This window comes from Sciurus vulgaris (genome assembly GCF_902686455.1).
Source record: "Sciurus vulgaris genome assembly, chromosome: 3".
Lineage (NCBI taxonomy): Eukaryota > Metazoa > Chordata > Mammalia > Rodentia > Sciuridae > Sciurus > Sciurus vulgaris.
The window spans coordinates 131904907-131924879 of record NC_136463.1 but is presented as its reverse complement, the minus strand read 5'-3'; the positions used below and the strand labels follow the sequence as shown (position 1 = coordinate 131924879).

The 19973-nt window shown below is 37.4% G+C and overlaps 1 protein-coding gene and 1 pseudogene across 8 annotated transcripts; both read left to right on the top strand.

Moving 5' to 3' along the window:
• Positions 1-1701: 1701 nt before the first annotated feature.
• FKBP7 (FKBP prolyl isomerase 7) lies at positions 1702-12476 on the top strand. Of its 7 annotated transcripts, none has more exons than XM_079135079.1 (5): positions 1702-1824; positions 1926-2074; positions 3639-3790; positions 8682-8815; positions 12139-12476. In XM_079135079.1, the coding sequence occupies exons 1-5, from the start codon at positions 1765-1767 to the stop codon at positions 12298-12300; spliced, it is 657 nt and encodes a 218-aa protein (XP_078991205.1). In that variant the 5' UTR covers positions 1702-1764; the 3' UTR covers positions 12301-12476. The 7 variants fall into 7 exon arrangements, 4 of the variants coding, with proteins under 4 accessions (XP_078991205.1, XP_078991204.1, XP_078991203.1 ...); XR_013763012.1 differs by adding an exon at positions 9833-10049 and having other exon boundaries at positions 1737-2074; positions 12139-12275; XR_013763013.1 differs by lacking the exon at positions 12139-12476 and adding an exon at positions 7066-7180 and having other exon boundaries at positions 1737-2074; positions 8682-8811.
• Positions 12477-13167: 691 nt separating this feature from the next.
• LOC306656766 (guided entry of tail-anchored proteins factor 1-like) lies at positions 13168-13877 on the top strand (annotated as a pseudogene). The gene has a single exon. The product of its transcript is annotated as a guided entry of tail-anchored proteins factor 1-like (transcript).
• Positions 13878-19973: the final 6096 nt, after the last annotated feature.

The following is a 19973-nucleotide window of genomic DNA, read 5'->3' as shown; positions in this document are numbered from 1 at the left end:
GGGCCTGCAGCACTGAGCGCCAGCTCCTGTGCGTTAGTCCCGGGGACAGTGACTTAGGCCTCTCCTCTGATGTTCCTCTAAGTCTAAGGTCCTTTCGGTGGTTGTTTTTTTGTTGTTTTTCGTTTGTTTGTTTTTGTAAGAAAATAAAAGGCTTTTGATTTCTGCGATCTTCTTATTTTTCTCACACTAAGGGTGTCTCAGAAATTCTCTTCTAGGAAGGTAACTTGCAGCTGTGATGGGGTCCTCAGACAAGGAATTATCATCACCCCAATCCTTGGAGAGCCAGAATTTTATTTAGAATATAAAACATGGAACTAAACTTTGAAATTGAAATTAAAGGGGGAAGGGCTTTTTCTAAACTTTGAAATTGTATTTGAAAAATAGGGACTTTCTCCAAATTTTGAAATTGTTTTAATAGAGGCTTTCTTCTAACTTGTGTGTTTGTGTGTGGTACTAGGAATTAAACCTAGGGCCTTCAAGCATGCTAAGTAATTGCTCTACCACAGAACCACATCCTCATCCCTTTTTCTTCTGTCTTGAGATAGAGTCTTTATAAATTGCCAAGTCCGTCCTTGAATTTGCAATACTCCTGCCTGTGTCACAATGCCCACCTCATCTAGCTTTTATGTTTAAAAAAAAAAAAAAAAATCTTGCTTGGTAATGAGAGTCACCTCACATAATTGACAGTAATTTTCAGAATTATAGAATTTTGCGAACTTTAAGCAATCACATAAAGTGGCCCCAGTGCTCAGATTTGGCATCATTGAGGTAGAATAATCTCTGTCTTCCCAGAACTTAACCCAGGCCTTTCCTGAAAGCTTTCTGGTTTTGGGTAGTCTGGACATTGACTTGGAATAAGATGAATTGGTGGATGGATAGATGAATAAGTAATATATCAAAAATAGTTCAACATTAATGATAGAACCTTGGTGGTGAGTATAAGGTGTTCACTGCAAATTTCTACTGTATTGTGTTTGGAAGGTTTTCATACTGAAATGAGGGAAGGGGGTTGCATCAAGCAGAGTTGACCCAATCTTTGCCGCATATTAGCTGCAAGATTGGAACAAAATGCCCAGTATTCAAGTCTCCTCATCTGATATGAATTCATTCGGATGGCACAGAGTTAGAAGGGAAAAAAAAAAAAAAAGTCAAGAGCTTTTCCCGGCAATATTGGAATCCCTCAAATTAAGAGCGGCCCCGAGTGGTGGGGGACGGAAACGCAAGGCAGCGGCAGGTTAGGAATCGCAGAGTCCAGAGACAGGTCTCTTGGTCCAGTCCAGGTAGCCTCCAGGCTGCGTGTGCCTGACGCAACCTGGAACTCCTTAATGCATGACTCCGACCCCAAGAAGGCGCTTCAAGGACGCTCCAGAAGCACTTAGGAACCGCAAGCCTTATCCTCTTTTTCCAGAATACCTGTCCCAATTCATTCCCGTTAGTTCCCTAGGGGTCTTGTAAGCCTTGTGCGCCAAAAAATGTTCTCTGATTTTAGAACATCCCACCGTAGACTGTTCAGCTTGTCTTTGACCAGTTTTATTTTAGGAAATGCGAGTTACTACTGAACCCGGAGAAAACCTGCTATAAAATATGCGGACTTAGAGAGGAGCAGCGGCACTACCTTAGCGACAGAGTACATCTAGCCCGAGAGCCGGGTACCACCGAGACACGCTCCAGACCTCACGAGGAGGGGCGAAAAGTACCCAAGTAGTGTGCGGCCAGGGGCGGGGCCTCCAGCAGCCCCGCCCATGCTCTTTATGACGTCTGACAATGCCTGCCACGCGTCGGAATTCGGCCCCGGGGAGAGCCGCCCAGCGCGAAAGACACGCGGTGGGGAACGCTGTGGTATTGTGGTGCCTGTTCCAGGAACCATGCGTTTCTTACCCAGATTAATCGTTTTCTTTTACCTGTGGGGCTTTTTTACTGCTCAGGGACAAAAGAAAGAAGTGAACCCAGAGGAAGTGAAAATAGAAGTTTTGCATCGTCCAGAAAATTGCTCCAAGACAAGCAAGAAGGGAGATCTGCTAAATGCTCATTATGACGGCTACTTGGCCAAAGATGGCTCGAAATTCTACTGCAGGTAAGAGATACCGCGAACTGCCCCCACGTCCAACTGTTGAACCAAATCTTACCTCCCTCCACCAACCAAAAGCCTAATTTTTTGTTTGTTTGTTTGTTTCTCTTTAAAGTAAGTTGAACCATTTATTTGTTATTTTTTGTTGTTTGTTTTTTTGGTACTATGAATTGAACCCAGAGGCACTTAACCACTGAGCTGCACCCCTACGCCTTTTTATCTTTTATTTTGAGGCAGGGCCTCACCAAATTGCTGAGACTGGCCTAGAACTTGTGGTCCTCCTGCCTCAGCTTCCCCAGCCGTTGATTACAGGCATGTACCACCGTGTCAGGCCATTTAGTCATTTTAAATAACCAAATTAGATGGCAGTTGTTCCCTAGTAAACTGAACATTTTTTAATTGTTGAAAATGTTGGCTCAGTTTCTGATAAAAACAAGAATACACTGCACCCCCAAACACCTTGGACTACCATCACGTTCTTTGGGACCCCTAGAAGTATTCACGCTTTTCCTGAGTTGAAGTCTCTTTACTGAGGATCACACAGGATGATAGCTAAACAGATTTTATTCCGTCCCTTAAACTGTAATCACTTTCTCACTACAACCACCTCAATGACTTGCCTGGTGTTTTCTGCTGGGGCCTCTGCCCTCCTACTCTTAATCCCACCAGCTGCTTACTCTGGTTTAATGGATAGTGTATCATTCTGAGTCAAAATGCCCTTTCATCATCTGTGCTATTACTCTATAAAGACAGGATTGGGGAAAGTAAATTCTCACTTAGAATTTAGGCCAGGAATGGTGGCGCACCCCTGTAATCCAGCAGTGGGGGCGGGGGTGGGGGTGGGGGTGCTGAGACAGGAGGATCAGAAGTTCAAAGCCAGCCTCAGCAACTCAGCGAGGCCCAAACAACTCAGCAAGACCTATCTTTAAATAAAATTTTAAAAAGGACTGGAGATGTGGCTCAGTGGTTGAGTGCCCCTGGGTTCAATCCCTGGTACAAAAAAAAAAAAAAAAAAATGAGAGAGAGAGAGAGAGAGAGACATTTAATAATATGCTATTTTAAATTACCCTTAAAATGACTTTTTGAGGGCCAGGGTTGTAGCTCAGTAGTAGAGTGCTTGCCTGAGGCACTGGTTCAATCCTCAGCACCACATAAAAATAAATCAATAAATAAAGGTATTGTGTCCATATACAATTAAAAAAATGACTTTTTGAGATTAAACCCACCCATCTTTTTTTTAGAACAAACCCAAATAAGTTAAATGAGTTATTTGTACAAACCAGGCAGTTAGTTAGAGGTTGGAGACCACTAAAAAGTTAACTGTCTCTGTAACTCTGTAACAATGACAATAAAAAAGAAAATGAGATGACTCTTAATGATTAGCTTTGAGTAAATCATACTTCTTTCTGCCAATTTTAGGCAAGTTTGAGCCACATATCCCACTAGGGGATTCAAAAAGAATGCTGATATGGGAAAAGAGACTCCAATTTTAAATTATAACTAAATGCCCAGCTATAATTTAAAGTTTGTTTTCTTGAAATCAGCTTACCTAATATTGTTTTTATTATAGCCGGACACAAAATGAAGGTCATCCCAAATGGTTTGTTCTTGGTGTTGGACAAGTCATAAAGGGCCTAGACATTGCTATGATGGATATGTGCCCTGGAGAGAAGCGAAAAGTGATTATACCTCCTTCATTTGCATATGGAAAGGAAGGTTATGGTAAGGTATTTAATATTTATTTCTCTTTTCATTTACATTTAAAAATAAATCACATGTATGATTCACAGAAGCATTATTCACAATAGCCAAAGGTCAAAGCAATCCTATAGTTCACAGAAAAGTGGATAAACAAAATGTGGTGTATGCATACAATGGAATGTTATTCAGTCTTAAAAAGGAAGGAAATTCTGACAGATACTACAAAATCCATGAGGGCATTATGCAAAGTGAAATAAGCCAGACACAAAGAAATAAACTCTGTATGATTCCATTTACGTGAGGTATCTAAGAGTAGTCAAATTCATAGAGAGAGAAAGTAGAAAGGTGGTTTCCAGGTGCTGGAGGGTGAAAGGGAAAGGGAAAGATGTTCAACAGGTACAGAATTTTAGTTTTGCAAAATAAGTTTTAGAGATTATTTGCATATCAATATGATTGTGGTTTACTAAATAGTATCTTTAAAATGGTTAAGTATTTCCCCACAACTAAAAAAAAAATTAAAATAATAGAGGAAATAGTCACAGAACCAGAGGCTCCAACAAACTCTACCTATGTATAGATCAGTTCAGTCCTTTATACTTACAAAGAAAATAACACATTGTTGGGATACAGGTCTCTGGCCAGAGTTCTTTCCTTTGTATAGCAGCAACACTCCTAATGATTGTGTATAAACTCTACTTTGGACATTTCTGTTTTTAGTATCATTATAGTATTGTTACATAAATGTTTATAAAAACGTAGATCTTTGGTAAGCAGTACCAAAGTTAAATTAATAAAACAGAAAACCAGAAGGATTTTAGAATAAAAGAACAGCACAGTAAGATTGCAAAAGGAACACTTGAGATATAACAAGCTGTCAGTTACTGTTATCCCAATATGAGACAAGCCTTGAAATGTACAGGGAATGAATTTATTCTTTCAATGTCTTGCCTATTTTTTAAAATCCTAGAGCAAGAAGATTCACAAACCCTAGGTAAAGTAGATAAATGGGAAAAATGTTTGCTGCACATATGAATGACCCGTATCTAAATGGACCAAGTTTATAAACAAGTGACTCACTATTGAAAAAATGCACATAGCCTTTTTAAAATATATATATTTTTAGTTATAGATGGACACAATAACTTTATTTAATTTTTTTAAAAATATTTTTTAGTTGTGGATAGACACAATACCTTTTTTTAATTTATTTATTTTTATGTAGTGCCAAGGTTTAAACCTAGTACCTCACACATGCTAGGTAAACACTCTACCACTGAGCTACAACCCCAACCCTGCAAATAACCTTTTAACCTGTCAGAATACTTAATTTCATTTGTAAAGTAAGGAAAATTAAAATAAAAATAAGTCACCATTTTTTACCCATCACATTAATAAAGTTGGCAAGAACTAGCCATCTCTTGCATTATTGCTGAGAATGCAAACCATTCAACTTAACAATGTCTATCAAAAGGAAAAATCTACATTATCTTCTGACCCATTGATTCTGTTGCTGGGAATGTGCACTAAGGTATATGTAAAGGAATATTCATTGCAGACTCCATTTGGTAGCAAAAGACTGGAAACTACCTGAGTATCCATCACTAGGTAATTAGTTCAAGAGATTATTTATTTATTAAATAAATTATGGTAGATCTATACAGTGAATTAATCTATTGCCAGTAAAAAAAAAAAAAAAAAAAAAAGGTCATAGAGCCAAATGGGTTAATATATTAAAAATAAAGTGGGATACATTAATTCCTGCAACAATATTTACTGATCATCCCAGGCTCTCTTGAGCACTGGGCATAAAGTAGACACTACATGCTATCCTTAAAGAGCTTACATTGTACCATGGGAACTTCACCTATGTGTGTATCTTCACAACTATATCTGGATAGACATACAGTTATCTGATGACCTAAAGTGTTGGGGGAAGAGGATTGAGAGTCAAGGGTGAGATTTCTTCTCAGAAAAAAAAAAAAAAGTAGTGATTCCCATACCTTTTCTTTTTAACCAGAGCAAGGGCCATTGCCCCAAATTAGACTGAGGGAAATCAGTGCCACAACCCAGTCAGATCTAAGGAAATGGTTCTAGGAAATGATGGCTTCATATTCAATGCTTTTTGCCAGTCATTTGGATCTCATCAAAATAGCTCCTGGGGTCAGGCTTAGTGGTGCACACCTATAATCCCTATGACTCCGGAGGCTGAGGCAGGAAGGTCACAGTTCAAAGCCAGCTTCAGCAACTTAGACCCTGTCTCAAAAGAAAAGATAAAAAGGACTAGGAATGTGGTTCAGTGGTTAAGTGCCTCTGGCTTCAATCCCTGGTACCAAAAACAAACAAACAAAAAAGCTCCCAGGACTGGGGATTCAGTACCTTAGTGGTAGAGCACTTAATAGCATGCTCAGGGTCCTGGGTTCTATCCCCAGCTCTGCAAAAAGGGGGTGGGGGGAGGATTTAAAAAAAAAAAAACAACTCCCATGGTGCCATAATTTGTATATATTAGTTTTTTTTTTTTTTTTTTTGTATAACCTGGGAGAGAAAGAAAATTGAAGATAAGGTAAATCTAATACTGTCCTAAAACTGTTGTCATGAAGTTGAGGCCATTTTCTAGACCAAATGATATAGGCAGTTTACTTTTCAGGTTTTTATCTCATTTTCAGAGTTTCCCTTTCTTTCTTGTGTTTTCTTATGAGATGCCTGCCCACTCTTCTTACCCCCCACAGCTCCGCTCTTCTATCTGCCTCGTGCACCTACATCCCTCATCTACAGGTGCCAGTCCTGAATCCATCATTCTTGGGCAAATGACCATTTATTTTTCATAAACTAACCGATGCTTAGATGTGAATGACTACCCAGGTTGCCTAAGCTATTAACACCCTTTCTGCAGGATATAGAAGTTTGACTTCAAAAAATTAGTTCATATTCAGTTTGAGGTGTCTCCAATAAACAGAAAAATGGTGAGGTTCACTAGTAATACCACCAGCACCTTCATTTTACGCGTAAGGAAGCTGAGGCCAAAAAAATCATGTTCACTGGAACATAGTTAACTGCTAGTCTTACCTGAATTATAATAGCTTGGATTATTTGAAAAGTTGCAGTATAGATCTTAAGTAAAAAGGAATTTGTGTTTTAAGTTTGTCTTTAATTATCAGAAGAAATTCTTTTTCTGTCTTACAGTGATTACAACTAGGTAGAATAAGAATGGGTTTTAAAAAAATAACCTTCTTGATTAAATAAGCTTTTTAAAAGTAAATTGTTATTAAGACCTAACATTAGCTATAACTTTATTTTAGGTAATACTTGAAGAAGTCTTTCCCCTGTGAAATGTCCTTGCCTCATGTCACAGACCACCCCTGCATGTCTTGAAATGCATGTGACTTCTTAGTGCTTTAACTAACGATATATGTGGTATGTATAGATTCTTTATGTTAACTCTCACTTCTTTGGTCTGCTTCTCTAAATAGCAATGCTATAGCAAGTGCATATTTTTCTCTTTATCATACTTTAAGTTTTTTTGCAAAAAAAAAAGGAACTAATTTGCAACATTTTATATGTTTGCAGTAGAATTATGAAGCAACTTCATTTGTATCACTGATCTTTTTTCTTTCAGAAATTTGATTTTGGGCTGGGGATATAGCTCAGTGGTAGAGCACTTGCATAGCTAGCATGTGTGAGACCCTGGGTTCCATCCCAAGCACCCAAAAATGGAATTTGTGTTTTGGGTTTTCTTTAATTATATCCAAAATTATTGTTGTGTCTTAAAGTGATTGTAACTAGACAGAATGAAAATGGGTTTTATAAAAAGAACATTGAATCAAGCTCCAGCTCTTTAAAGTCAGGTAATGTATGGTACACTAACGGACTAATTAGGACTTCCACATTATTCAGTGTAATGCATGGGTAGATTTTTCTTTGTCCTGGTTTTGGAAACTACTGATGTACTGCTCCTTTTGGCTATAAGTTGCAAACTCTTTTCTACTTGGATTTTATATATATATATATATATATATTAGCAAGAATTATGTTTTTTTCATTTAAAAAAATGTTGTTCCTTTCAAAGAAGAAACTTAGTCACTTTCAAAGTAAACATGGGTCATATATTCAGCAGAAATCTGAACACCTATAGTAGATCAGGCACTGTGTGAGACCATGGGAATAAATATACCAGTGACACAAGCTACCCACTGCCTCCTAGCAAGTCATTTTGGCAAGTCATTTTTGTGAAATGCTTATCTGAAATAGATCATAGCTTACTAAAATCATCTGTGACTTCAGCTAACAGGTTAACTATTAGTAAGAACTACTCAAATATATACTTAAATTTTTTTTACTATAAGAAATTTCTTTGTAAAATTATTTCTAGACTTTTCTGTTATCACAGTTATTTTTTAATGTCTATGAAGAATTTGAAAAACATATTGATATTTATGCTTCCAAATTGCCGCTTGAGACCATTTTCTAAGAGATTATTCATCTATACTTGGAAATTTTTCAACTCATAAATTTCTTCTCTGAAACAATCATAAAAATTTTTTATTTTAATTTAATCAATAGTGGTTTTATAACTCCTTTGAACTGACTTGGTTTAAAAACAAATGGAAAAAAATTTATAAAGAGCTAGAGATGTAACTCAGTGGTAGAGTGCTTTCCTAGTGTGTGAAGCCTTGGGTTGGATCACCAGCACAATGCGGGGGAAAAACAAAAAACAAAGAAAGAAAAAGAACCACACCAAAAAAAAAAAAAAAAAAAATTAAAAGACAAAAACATTTTAAGAAAAAAATTCAAAGGTATTTAGAAATCAGTTCTTATAAATGTTAAATAATGTAATCATAATACTATTATGACTTTATGAATAAATATTGGAAACATTGTATATTGTATAAGTCACTGTTAAAATTTATACCCTTAGCAGATGGCAAGATTCCACCTGATGCAACATTGATTTTTGAGATTGAACTTTATGCTGTGACCAAAGGACCACGGAGCATTGAAACATTTAAACAAATAGACACAGACAATGACCGGCAACTCTCTAAAACAGAGGTGATTAAAACGAATTTCAAGTGTATAGTCTAATTTTTTTATTATAAATTAAATACATTTGTTGCAACTATTATTTTTTAGTCCTATCTCGCATGGATTTTAACACTTTAGTAGAGCTGGTTACTACAAAAACTATACTCTGAAGAAAATATGCTTTTCCAATATAAAACCGAAGAGTCAGTCTATTCAATTAACTTTCTCCCTGTAAAACAGTCACTAAAATCTCAAACTATTCATTTGTACAAGATTCTTCCAGTTTCTGGGCTCTAGGAGTGGATCTCTTTTTCAGACAGCATCCTAAGAATTTGTAACAGGGTAAATAATTCCCACCTCAGAGGATCATGAGAATTTCACAAGCTTATGAAAAGAACTAGCAAGAATTTGATTTGGGTTGACCAGGAAGTTCCCAAACAGGAGGCAAAGTTTGGCTTGATCTTATATATGAATTGAAGGATTAATTACATCTCGTAATAGGAACAAATAATATTTTTCACACTGTCTTAGTACCAGATGGTACTATAAACACACAAGCATATGAGCTTATCAAATCATTGTGACGATTATGAGGTAGAGAATGTTATCATCATTTCTCCCTTATACATGGGAAAATGTTGATGCCCAGATAGGTTAAGTAACCAGTAAAAAAATTCACACAGCTCTAAGTAGCAAAACCAGGATTGCAACCTGGGCAATGTGGTTCTGCTACTGTGCTCTTAATCTTGGGCACTCCCTGTCTCTTTCAGGGAATTTCTGTCATGAGTATTTCAGACTAAATGCTTGTTTTATTGAAGTATAGTGCTTTACCTAGGCTCACGGTATGTACTATTAAAATTAAAAACTCAGATGTCTCCCCTCTTTGCTTGTTTGAAGGTCATTCAGAATGTTTAACTCCCACCCTCTTAAGGAGTAAAGGGCTGCTGGGCCACAGGTTTCAAGTGATAGGACTAAATCCTTTTTCTCTGTTTCTTTTTTCTCTCCCGCTCCAATCCTCTTCCCACTTTTCACTTCCTCCTCTAGGAACTTAGTAAGGACTTTCCCCTGATATACCTACCTATACCAGGGTAGCCAACAATGGAAGTGGGAGAGGGAGAAGAGAATATCCCCAGTGCTGAAGAAGAAGGGCAGCTAGAGGGGAACTGTTTCCAGCATGTATATCTCTGTTGAGTCTGTCACCCTCTTTAGAGTGAATAGCAGCTACAGATGGATCCACACAGCACCCAAGAGCTCAGCCCAGGTAGAGTCCATTTGTTATCACAGGCACACCCAGAGGTGTATTCAGCAATAGGAATACTCCTGGGCATTAGAGAATCTTCAGTTCTTTTCTGGGAAATAAAAGAGAAAATCCAAAATAGTGACCCTACTTAGCTACAAAATAATTTCCATATATTTCTCTTGGCTATCAACTGCATTATCACCATATAGATGAGTGATTTTCACACTCTTAAATGACAATAACTATCTTTTATTGACACCCATAAACATTACTCCAATCCTATAATATAGATATTGCCCTTCTTTTACAGATAACATACCTAAAATTCAGAAAGGGTTGAATTATTGGTTTAAGACCAACCAAGCTAGTACATGGCAAAACCTGGATTTGAAAGATGAACTACTAGAAACTTCTTCCTTAATCATCAGAAAGAATTAGTAAATTACTTCTCTGGTATAAAGTTAGAGGGGGCAGGATAATAGTACTTTATTAAATTACAAAGTGGAAGTAGTGTGGAGTTCAGTACTAGCAAAGTTAAGGTCACATTCTTATCCACTGCCTTTTTAAATTTTCAGTTGTAGATGGATACAATACCATTATTTATATATTTTTATATGGTGCTGAAGATCAAACCCAGTGTCTCATATGTGCTAGGCAAGTGCTCTAATACTGAGATACAACCCCAGTCTGCCTTTTGAACCCCTGTACTACAGAGTATCAGAAAAGGAATAGATTTTGAGAATCAGCTATACTGGTTATAAAAAGATCAATTTATCTGAAACTGCATATTATTTAAGGCTATTTCAGATTCTTTATACCTACATAGGATTGCTAAGTATTCATTGGGGGATAAAAGTATCGCCCTTCATATAGGACCAAAGTCACATTTGAGAATAGTTAATATATCTTACAGTAAGGTCCATTGATCATTCTAAAGTCTATTTGCAATGGGTTGAGCTTGGGATATGTATTGCTAAAATCCTTTCAGGGTTCAACTCTAGATCTCAAAAGTTCTCTTGCCTCTAAAATGCTCCAGGTTTACAGAACATTATCTCCAGATTTTTATGCTTTGTTTTCTTTAGTGGTTATATAGATTAACACTTTCCAATGAAAATATCATTGAACTACACATACAATTTAAAATTTTTTAGTAACCACATGTAAAAAAAAACAAAGTCAGGTGTAGTGGTACATACCTGTAATCTCAGCTACTTGGGAGGCTAAGGCAAAAGGATCATTTGAGCCCATTAGTTTGAGACCAGTCTGGGCAATGCTGAGACTCTGTCTCAGGAAAGGGAAGGGGAAAGGAAAGGAAAGGAAGAAGGGAAGGGGGAAGGGAAAGGGAAGGGAAAGGACCACATAGGTGAAATTTTAGTGATTTATTTAACTCCACATATCTAAAATAGTACCATTTCAACATGAAATCTATATAAAAATTATTGATGAGATATACTGTTTGTTACCATCTTCAAAATCTGTAGTGTGTATTTACAGTAACTTATCTGTTTGAGGTAGCCACATTTCAAATACTCAGTGTCACATGTGGCTAGCGGCTACCATCTTGAACAGCACTTTATTGTGTGTTCACATACAGAAATTTCATGTTACCTGGAGAATCAGGGAATAATACTTCAGAGTGCCAGTTATTTATTTGACATTATTATTAAATGGTCATGGTTATGTAGGTTTGGGGAGTAAGCTATAGAAGCATGGAAAAAATCAAGAATTAAATTTTATCTTAAAATCCATAGTTGAGTTTTATTGCATATACAACATATTAGTTTTAGAGATTATACAACCGCTAATATGGATTTTATTCACTAATGGAAGTCCTTAAGAATAATTAGTGCAAATATGTAGATTACTGGAAAGCACTTTGTTTCAACAAAATTCATTGTGTCACTACTAATCATCTGTAATCTCAGGGGAAATGAATACTCTTCAAAAATTGTTTCCAATGGTATAAAATTAAAATCCCAAATAGCTTTTAAAATGCAACTTTTAATATAAGTAGGTTTGGAGATGAGTTTCATTATTGTTATAAAGTCCTCAAAGTTACTAGAAATTTGTTATATATTTTTATTAACGAAATGTTACTTTGGGTCTTTAGATAAATCATTACTTGAAAAAGGAATTTGAAAAAGATGAGAAGCCACGTGACAAGTCATATCAGAATGCAGTTTTAGAAGATATTTTTAAGAAGAATGATCATGATGGTGATGGCTTCATTTCTCCCAAGGAATACAATGTATACCAACATGATGAACTATAGCATATTTTCATTTCTACATTGTTTTGCTACTTACTGTACTTAATACATAACACAAAGTCATTTTTCTCCAGATTGTGTTTCTGTGTTTCCCCTGTGAGATGTTTTAACCCTCAATACATGTAATTTTGTTTAATAAATGTGATGACGTTTTGCAAATTTAACTCTCAGAAAAGGTATGATTGTGTTTCCTGTTGTTTTATTCTGTGAACACAAATTGCAGCACAATGAAATGGACCTGTACCCCAGTGGGCAATATTTCCCCCTCCAGGGTATAAGAGCACACATGTCAAAATCTGCAAGCTCTTCCCAACTCTAACCTGAACAGTATGTATAAATATGTTAATACATTAATGGCCTAAACTCATCAATCAAAAGACATAGACTGGCAGAATGGATTAAAAAGAAAGACCCAACAATATGCTCAAAAATAGACCATATGTTATGCCACAAAGCAGCCCTTAGGAAATGCAAAAAAATAGAGAATACTGCCTTGTGTTCTATCAGATCATAATGGACTGAGAGTAGAAATCAATGACAAAGTAAAAAAAAGAAATTACTCCAACACCTGGAGACTAAATAATATGCTATTGAATGAAACATGGATAACAAAAAACATCAGGGAGGAGATTAAAAAATTCTTAGAGGTCAATGAGAATGATGATACAACATATCAAAATCTCTGGGACACTATGAAAGCGGTACTAAGAGGAAAATTCATTGCATGGAGCGCATTCCAGAAAAGAATGAAAAGTCAACAATTAAATGACCTAACATTACAGCTCAAAGCCCTAGAAAAAGAAGAATAGGGTGGTCCCCATGGAGCTTCCGTAGCTCTGCTGGTGCCGCGGGAGCGTCCGGGATGAGCGCTGGGCGTGGCTGCTGGTGCTCTGCTTCGTGTTTGGGTGCAATGTCCTTCGGATCCTCCTTCCGTCCTTGTCCTCCTTCATGTCCAGAGTGCTGCAGAAGGATGCAGAGCAGGAGTCGCAGATGAGGGCTGAGATCCAGGACATGAAGCAGGAGCTCTCCACAGTCAACATGATGGACGAGTTTGCCAGATACGCCAGGCTGGAAAGGAAGATCAACAAAATGACGGACAAGCTTAAGACTCATGTGAAAGCACGGACAGCTCAGCTGGCCAAGATAAAGTGGGTCATAAGTGTCGCTTTCTACATACTGCAAGTGGTGTTGGAATTACCTGTTGGATTTTAGTCTGTAACAAAGTTGTGGCAATTGTACTTCACCCCTTCAGCTGAAAAGGAGGATGAATACTGCTATGGGACCTTTCGTGTCCTGGGGATTAAACCCAGGGCTCTCTACCACTGAGCTGCAGCTCCAGCCCTTTGTGTTTTTAATTTTGAGACAGGATCTTGCTAAGTTGCCCAGGCTGACCTCAAACTTGCCATCCTTCTGCCTCCACCTCCCAAGTTGCTGGGATTATAGGTGTGCCCCACCATACCTGGCCCAGCTATATGACTTCTGAAAATGATTTTCTTATTAGGTTAAAAGTCTGATTGCCACTTAAAAAGAAAAAACAAAAAACAAAACAAAACAAAAACACCCCCAAAACAAAACAAAAACCCCACCAGCAACCCAAAGTAGATATGGTAGTTTTTTGTTGAGTATGTTCTTGGGCTTTGTTTAGATTCCCGTAAGAATCTCAGTGTTCTCCAGTTGGAGACGTGCATCAACCACCTAAGACCAGGTTTGAAACACTGACTTGCTCTCCTGACACACTGTCCTGTTGCTAACTGGAAAGTCACAATTTTCTAACAACTTAATCCAGTTCAGAAAGTGGCTTAATTTTATTATCACTACTAGACCTTGAACATTTGTTTCTTGTCTCATGTAGTACAACTGAAAGGATAACACTAATTGACATTTCTTGTTCTTTTTGTGTGTCTAAATGTCATTTGTTGGATGAACATTTGTATAGTGTGTATTATCTACTTATTTGGAGCTGTTAGTTTTTCATTACAGTGTTTTATAAGTATATTGATGAGACCATAATGCATTGTTTTGTGATTAAATTGTTTTGTATTTAAAGTATTTCAAATTAAGTATGTTTTATAAGCATTTAATATTTATGCTCAGTAGAATGGAACAAAGTCAAAAAAAACAAAGTAGGGAGTCTGATTAAATCAATCTGAGCTGATACTTGTTTGACCTCTCAAGTATAATTCTGCTGATCTGTTTTTTTGATGCACTTTTTCTAATTATAATATTCGCAAGTGCTGGTGTGACTTGTGTCGCCGCTTACTTGCTGTGAACAGTCCGTGACCCACAGGTGGCAAGAGGCTGGGCTGCTAGCTGTGTGCCCACAGCACAGTGCAGCGGAGCCCCGTCACTTGCTTTCAGAAGGCCACGTGGATTCTTGTTTTCCTCACATCTAGCAGCAGCTCCTCACTGTCCAGCTGATCGCACTGCGCAAAGACAAGTGCTTTGGTCCTTCAGTTCATTGTCATTGAGGCCCACCAGGGCGGGTTTGAAGTCCCACTAACGTGAACTCACGAGACGCTGCAGACGTCCCAGCACCCACCTATTTATGACGTGTGCAGACCAGGAAGCTCGGCAGTGTTCACGGCAGATCGTGTCAGGAGGACTGACAGCAGCACTGGCGTCTCGCTCCACGACGCATGCGAAGCCTGCAGGAGGAGGAGCACGGAGGGGCACAAGGAGGCGCTGTCTGCCTCCCTGTCCCAGTGAGCCACAGCCCTAAAGATGGGTCATATGGGAATCAGTTGGGCAGCCAGGACAGCATCCCAGGGGCCTCCGCAGATCGCTAATCAGTGTCAGGTCCCCTGACATGACCTTGTCTTCCAGTTGGTACCACAGGAATCGTGACAAGTCTTGCTGAGGCTGGAGGAAGGACTGAGCGCTCAGAGCTCTTGACCCCTCCCGTGCACACGACTGGTTTGTAAAGATTAATAGGGAAACAGAAATGGCCTTTATGTTGCTCATCATTGTTTTGTTTTTCAAAAATTGTATTTGTTTTTAAGTTGATAATAAACAGGGTGTTGAATTAAAAAGATAACAGAAAGGGATACCATCTTGTGACCCAGTTTCTCAGAGTTCTCATGTTACCAGTTTCTTATGATTTTTCCAAGATAGCCCATGTGTTTATGAATACTGATGTATGTGCTCATAAAATAACTATTTTTAAGTTATGAAAGTAAAACCTGAAAAGAAAGCAAAAAAAAAAAAAAAAAAAAAAAAAAAAAAAAAGAAGAACAGAATAACAGCAAAAGAAGACAGGAAATAATTAAAATCAGAGCTGAAATCAATGAAATTGAAACAAAAGAAACTATTCAAAAAATTGACATAACAAAAAGTTGGTTCTTTGAGAAAGTAAACAAAATAGATAAATCCTTAGCCACACTAACAAAGAGAAGGAGAGAGAAGACTTAAATTACTAAAATACATGATGCAAAAGGAAATATCACAACAGACACCACTGAGATACAGAACATAATGAGAAGCTACTTTGAAAATCTGTATTCCAACAAAATAGAAACTATTGAAGACATTGATAGATTTCTAGAGACATATGCTCCTCCCAAACTGAACCAGGAGGACATACACAATTTAAACAGATCAATATCAAGCAATGAAATACAAGAAGCCATTAAAAACTACCATCCAAGAAAAGCCCAGGACCAGACGGATTCTCAGCCGAGTTCTACAAGACCTTCAAAGAAGAACTCATTCCAATACTTCTCAAAGTATTCCAGGAAATAGAAAAGGAGGGTACCCTACCAAACTCATTCTATGAAGCTAATATCACCCTCATACCCAAACCAGGAAAAGACACATCAAGGAAAGAAAATTTTACACCAATATCCTTGATGAATATAGATGCTAAGATCCTTAACAAAATATTGGCAAACCGTATCCAAAAACATATTAAGAAAATTGTGCGCCACGATCAAGTGGGGCTCATTCCTGGAATGCAAGGATGGTTTGACATCCGTAAATCAATAAACGTAATCCATTATGTCAATAGACTTAAGGATAAGAATCATATGGTTATTTCAATTGACACAGAAAAAGCATTTGACAATATACAACACCCCTTCATGCTGAAAACACTAGAAAAAATAGGGATAGTAGGAACATACCTGAACATTGTAAAGCCTATTTATGCTAAGCCCATGGCCAACATCATTCTTAATGAAGAAAAACTGAAACCATTCCCTTTAAAAATGGGAACAAGACAGGGATGTCCTCTTTCACCACTTCTATTCAACATTGTCCTCGAAACTCTAGCCAGAGCAATTAGGCAGACTAAAGAAATTAAAGGGATATGAATAGGAAAAGAGGAACTTAAGCTGTCACTATTTGCGGATGACATGATTCTATATTTAGAGGATCCACAAACCTCCTCCAGAAAATTTCTAGACCTCATCAACGAATTCAGCAAAACAGCAGGCTATAAAATCAACACGCATAAATCTAAAGCATTTTTATATGCAAGCGACGAAACAGCTGAAAGGGAAATGAGGAAAACAACTCCATTTGCAATAGCATCGAAAAAAATAAAATACTTGGGTATCAATCTAACCAAAGAGGTAAAAGATCTCTACAATGAAAACCACAAAACACTGAAGAAAGAAATTAAGGAAGTCCTTAGAAGATGGAAAGATCTCCCATGTTCTTGGATAGGCAGAATTAATATTGTCAAAATGGCTATACTACCAAAAGTGCTATACAGATTCAATGCAATTCCAATTAAAATCCCAATGACGTACCTCACAGAAATAGAGCAAGCAATCATGAAATTCATCTGGAAGAATAAGAAACCCAGAATAGCTAAAGCAATCCTTAGCAGGAAGAACGAAACAGGGGGTATCGCAATACCAGAACTTCAACTATACTACAAAGCAATAGTAACAAAAACAGCATGGTATTGGCACCAAAATAGACAGGTAGATCAATGGTACAGAACAGAGGACACGAACACAAACCCAAATAAATACAATTTTCTCATACTAGACAAAGGTGCCAAAAATATGCAATGGAGAAAAGATAGCCTCTTCAACAAATGGTGCTGGGAAAACTGGAAATCCATATGCAACAGAATGAAACTAAACCCCTACCTCTCACCCTGCACAAAACTCAACTCACAATGGATCAAGGACCTTGAAATCAGACCAGAGATCCTGCATCTTATAGAAGAAAAAGTAGGTCCAAATCTTCAACTTGTTGGCTTAGGATCAGACTTCCTTAACAGGATTCCCATAGCACAACAAATAAAAGCAAGAATCAATAACTGGGATAGATTCAAACTAAATAGCTTTCTCTCAGCAAAGGAAACTATCAGCAATGCAAAGAGAGAGCCTACAGAGTGGGAGAATATCTTTGCCTCTCATACTTCAGATAGAGCACTAATTTCCAGAATATATAAAGAACTCAAAAAACTCTACACCAAGAATACAAATAACCCAATCAACAAATGGGCTAAGGAAATGAATAGACACTTCACAGAAGAAGATGTACAAGCAATCAACAGATATATGAGAAAATGTTCAACATCTTTAGTAATAAGAGAAATGCAAATCAAAACTACACTAAGATTCCATCTCACCCCAATTAGAATGGCGATTATCAAGAACACAACCAACAATAGGTGTTGGCGAGGATGTGGGGAAAAAGGTACACTCATACATTGCTGGTGGGACTGCAAATTAGTGCAGCCACTCTGGAAAGCAGTGTGGAGATTCCTTAGAAAACTTGGAATGGACCTACCATTTGACCCAGCTATCCCACTCCTCGGCCTATACCCAAAGGACTTAAAATCAGCACACTACAGAGATACAGCCATATCAATGTTCATAGCGGCTCAATTCACAATAGCCAGACTATGGAACCAACCTAGATGCCCTTCAATTGATGAATGGATAACGAAACTGTGGTATATAAATATAGAATGGAATATCACTCAGCTATAAAGAATAATAAAATTATGGCATTTGCAGGCAAATGGGTGAAACTGGAGAATATCATGTTAAGTGAGATAAGCTGATCTCAAAAATCCAAAAGAGGAATGATCTCACTGATAAGCGGATGATGACACTTAATGGGGGGCGGGAGGGGGACAAGAATGGAGGAAGGAGGGACTGTACAGAGGGAAAATAGAGGTGGGAGGGGTGGGGGGAAGGAAAAAAATAACGGAATGAATCAAACATCATTACTCTATGTAAATATATGAATATGCAAATGGTATGTTGTTACTCCATGTACAAACTGAAACAACATGTATCTCATTTTTTTTACAATAAAAATAAATTTAAAAAAATAAAAAAATTAAAAATCAGGATTAAAGTATCTTCCCTTGGCATGCATGAAGAAAGATTTTAGTCCTATATATCTGTGCCACAAAAAACTGCTACACAGACTCTACTTTTTTGGTGTAAGCTTCTGTCCCTGCATATTTATTCCAGGTGGGAATGCTCAGAGATATTTGACCAGAATAAAGACTTTTTGCGTCTTATGACAGGCATAAAGATCATACTTCTCAGACGTTATTGTAAATATGCTATTCTCCTCCTTCTCATAGACTTTTATATCTACCACCCCTTATTGTCTTCATAGTTTTCAATTGATGCCATGGAGTTTCTTAGTTACCAGTACCCTTTCTCTAGAACTTTGCTCATGTCATTTCATTTCACAACATTCCTATCATTAATGGTGAATGATGAATATGAACTGGCAATGCTGTCAAATTTTGGTAACTATAAAACTTCCATTTTTATTCCAAATGAGGATATACAGAGCTAGGTCAATTTTGTGTCAAATCATGATGTGGTCTACTGTTACGTTTTAGATATGAGGTGTCCCCCAAAAGCTCATGTTTGAAACAAATTGAGAATTTTCAGAGGTGAAATGATGAGATTATGAGAGCTATGACCTCATGAGTGGATTAAAACACTGATAGATTAAGTGGATGGGAAGGGTGGACAGATAGATTGTGGTTGGGGGAGATGGGTCACAGAGGGTATGCCTTTCAGGTTTTGTCACTGGTAAGCAGAGCTCAGTTTCCTGGTGGCCATGTCCTAAGCTGCTTTCCTCTTCTGCCATAATATTCTGCCTTATCTCAGGCCCAGAGAAATGGAGCTGGCCATGTATGGACTGAGACTCTGAAACCAGGTCTTTTGGTCACTGTGATGAAACCATCTACCTTGTTGCAAGTAATACATAAAAGATGCTAGAAAAGATCACTGTGCCAAAGAAAAGGCACATATTTTTTAAAGCATATAAAATTTTGCATAGTACATAACATACATATATGTGGAAGTATGGTCAGGCAGTAAATAGCTCTGCTCAAAATAAGTGAGTATGATACAAAGGTTTTCTGTTTTCTGAAACTTGCTCTTTCTAAACCATTGCTTATCTTTTAACTCATTCAAATACAAAGCCAGAAATTCTTTTTTAAAAGTCTAGGGGTAATACAGAAACCACCACATTAATAAATACTTGTATTTGTTTACCATCTTTACTATCTTTACTATCTTCTTTCCTCCTAGTATTTTTTTGCTTCTGTACTCAATTTTCTAACACCTTTTCATTTGCTTAACTATAACTCCTTCATCATTTTACTTCCCTCAGAAAAACTTGCTCTGTCAACCTAAACTAAGTAAATAATTCTATTATTATATTTTGGTTTAAAAACTGCCACC

Coding starts and splice junctions, on each gene's coding strand:
- FKBP7 (XM_079135077.1), top strand. CDS start 1,743: ATGCTCTTTATGACGTCTGACAATGCCTGCCACGCGTCGGAATTCGGC. Junction 2,075..3,638: donor GGCTCGAAATTCTACTGCAG/GTAAGAGATACC, acceptor TTTTTATTATAG/CCGGACACAAAATGAAGGTC. Junction 8,816..12,138: donor GGCAACTCTCTAAAACAGAG/GTGATTAAAACG, acceptor TTGGGTCTTTAG/ATAAATCATTACTTGAAAAA.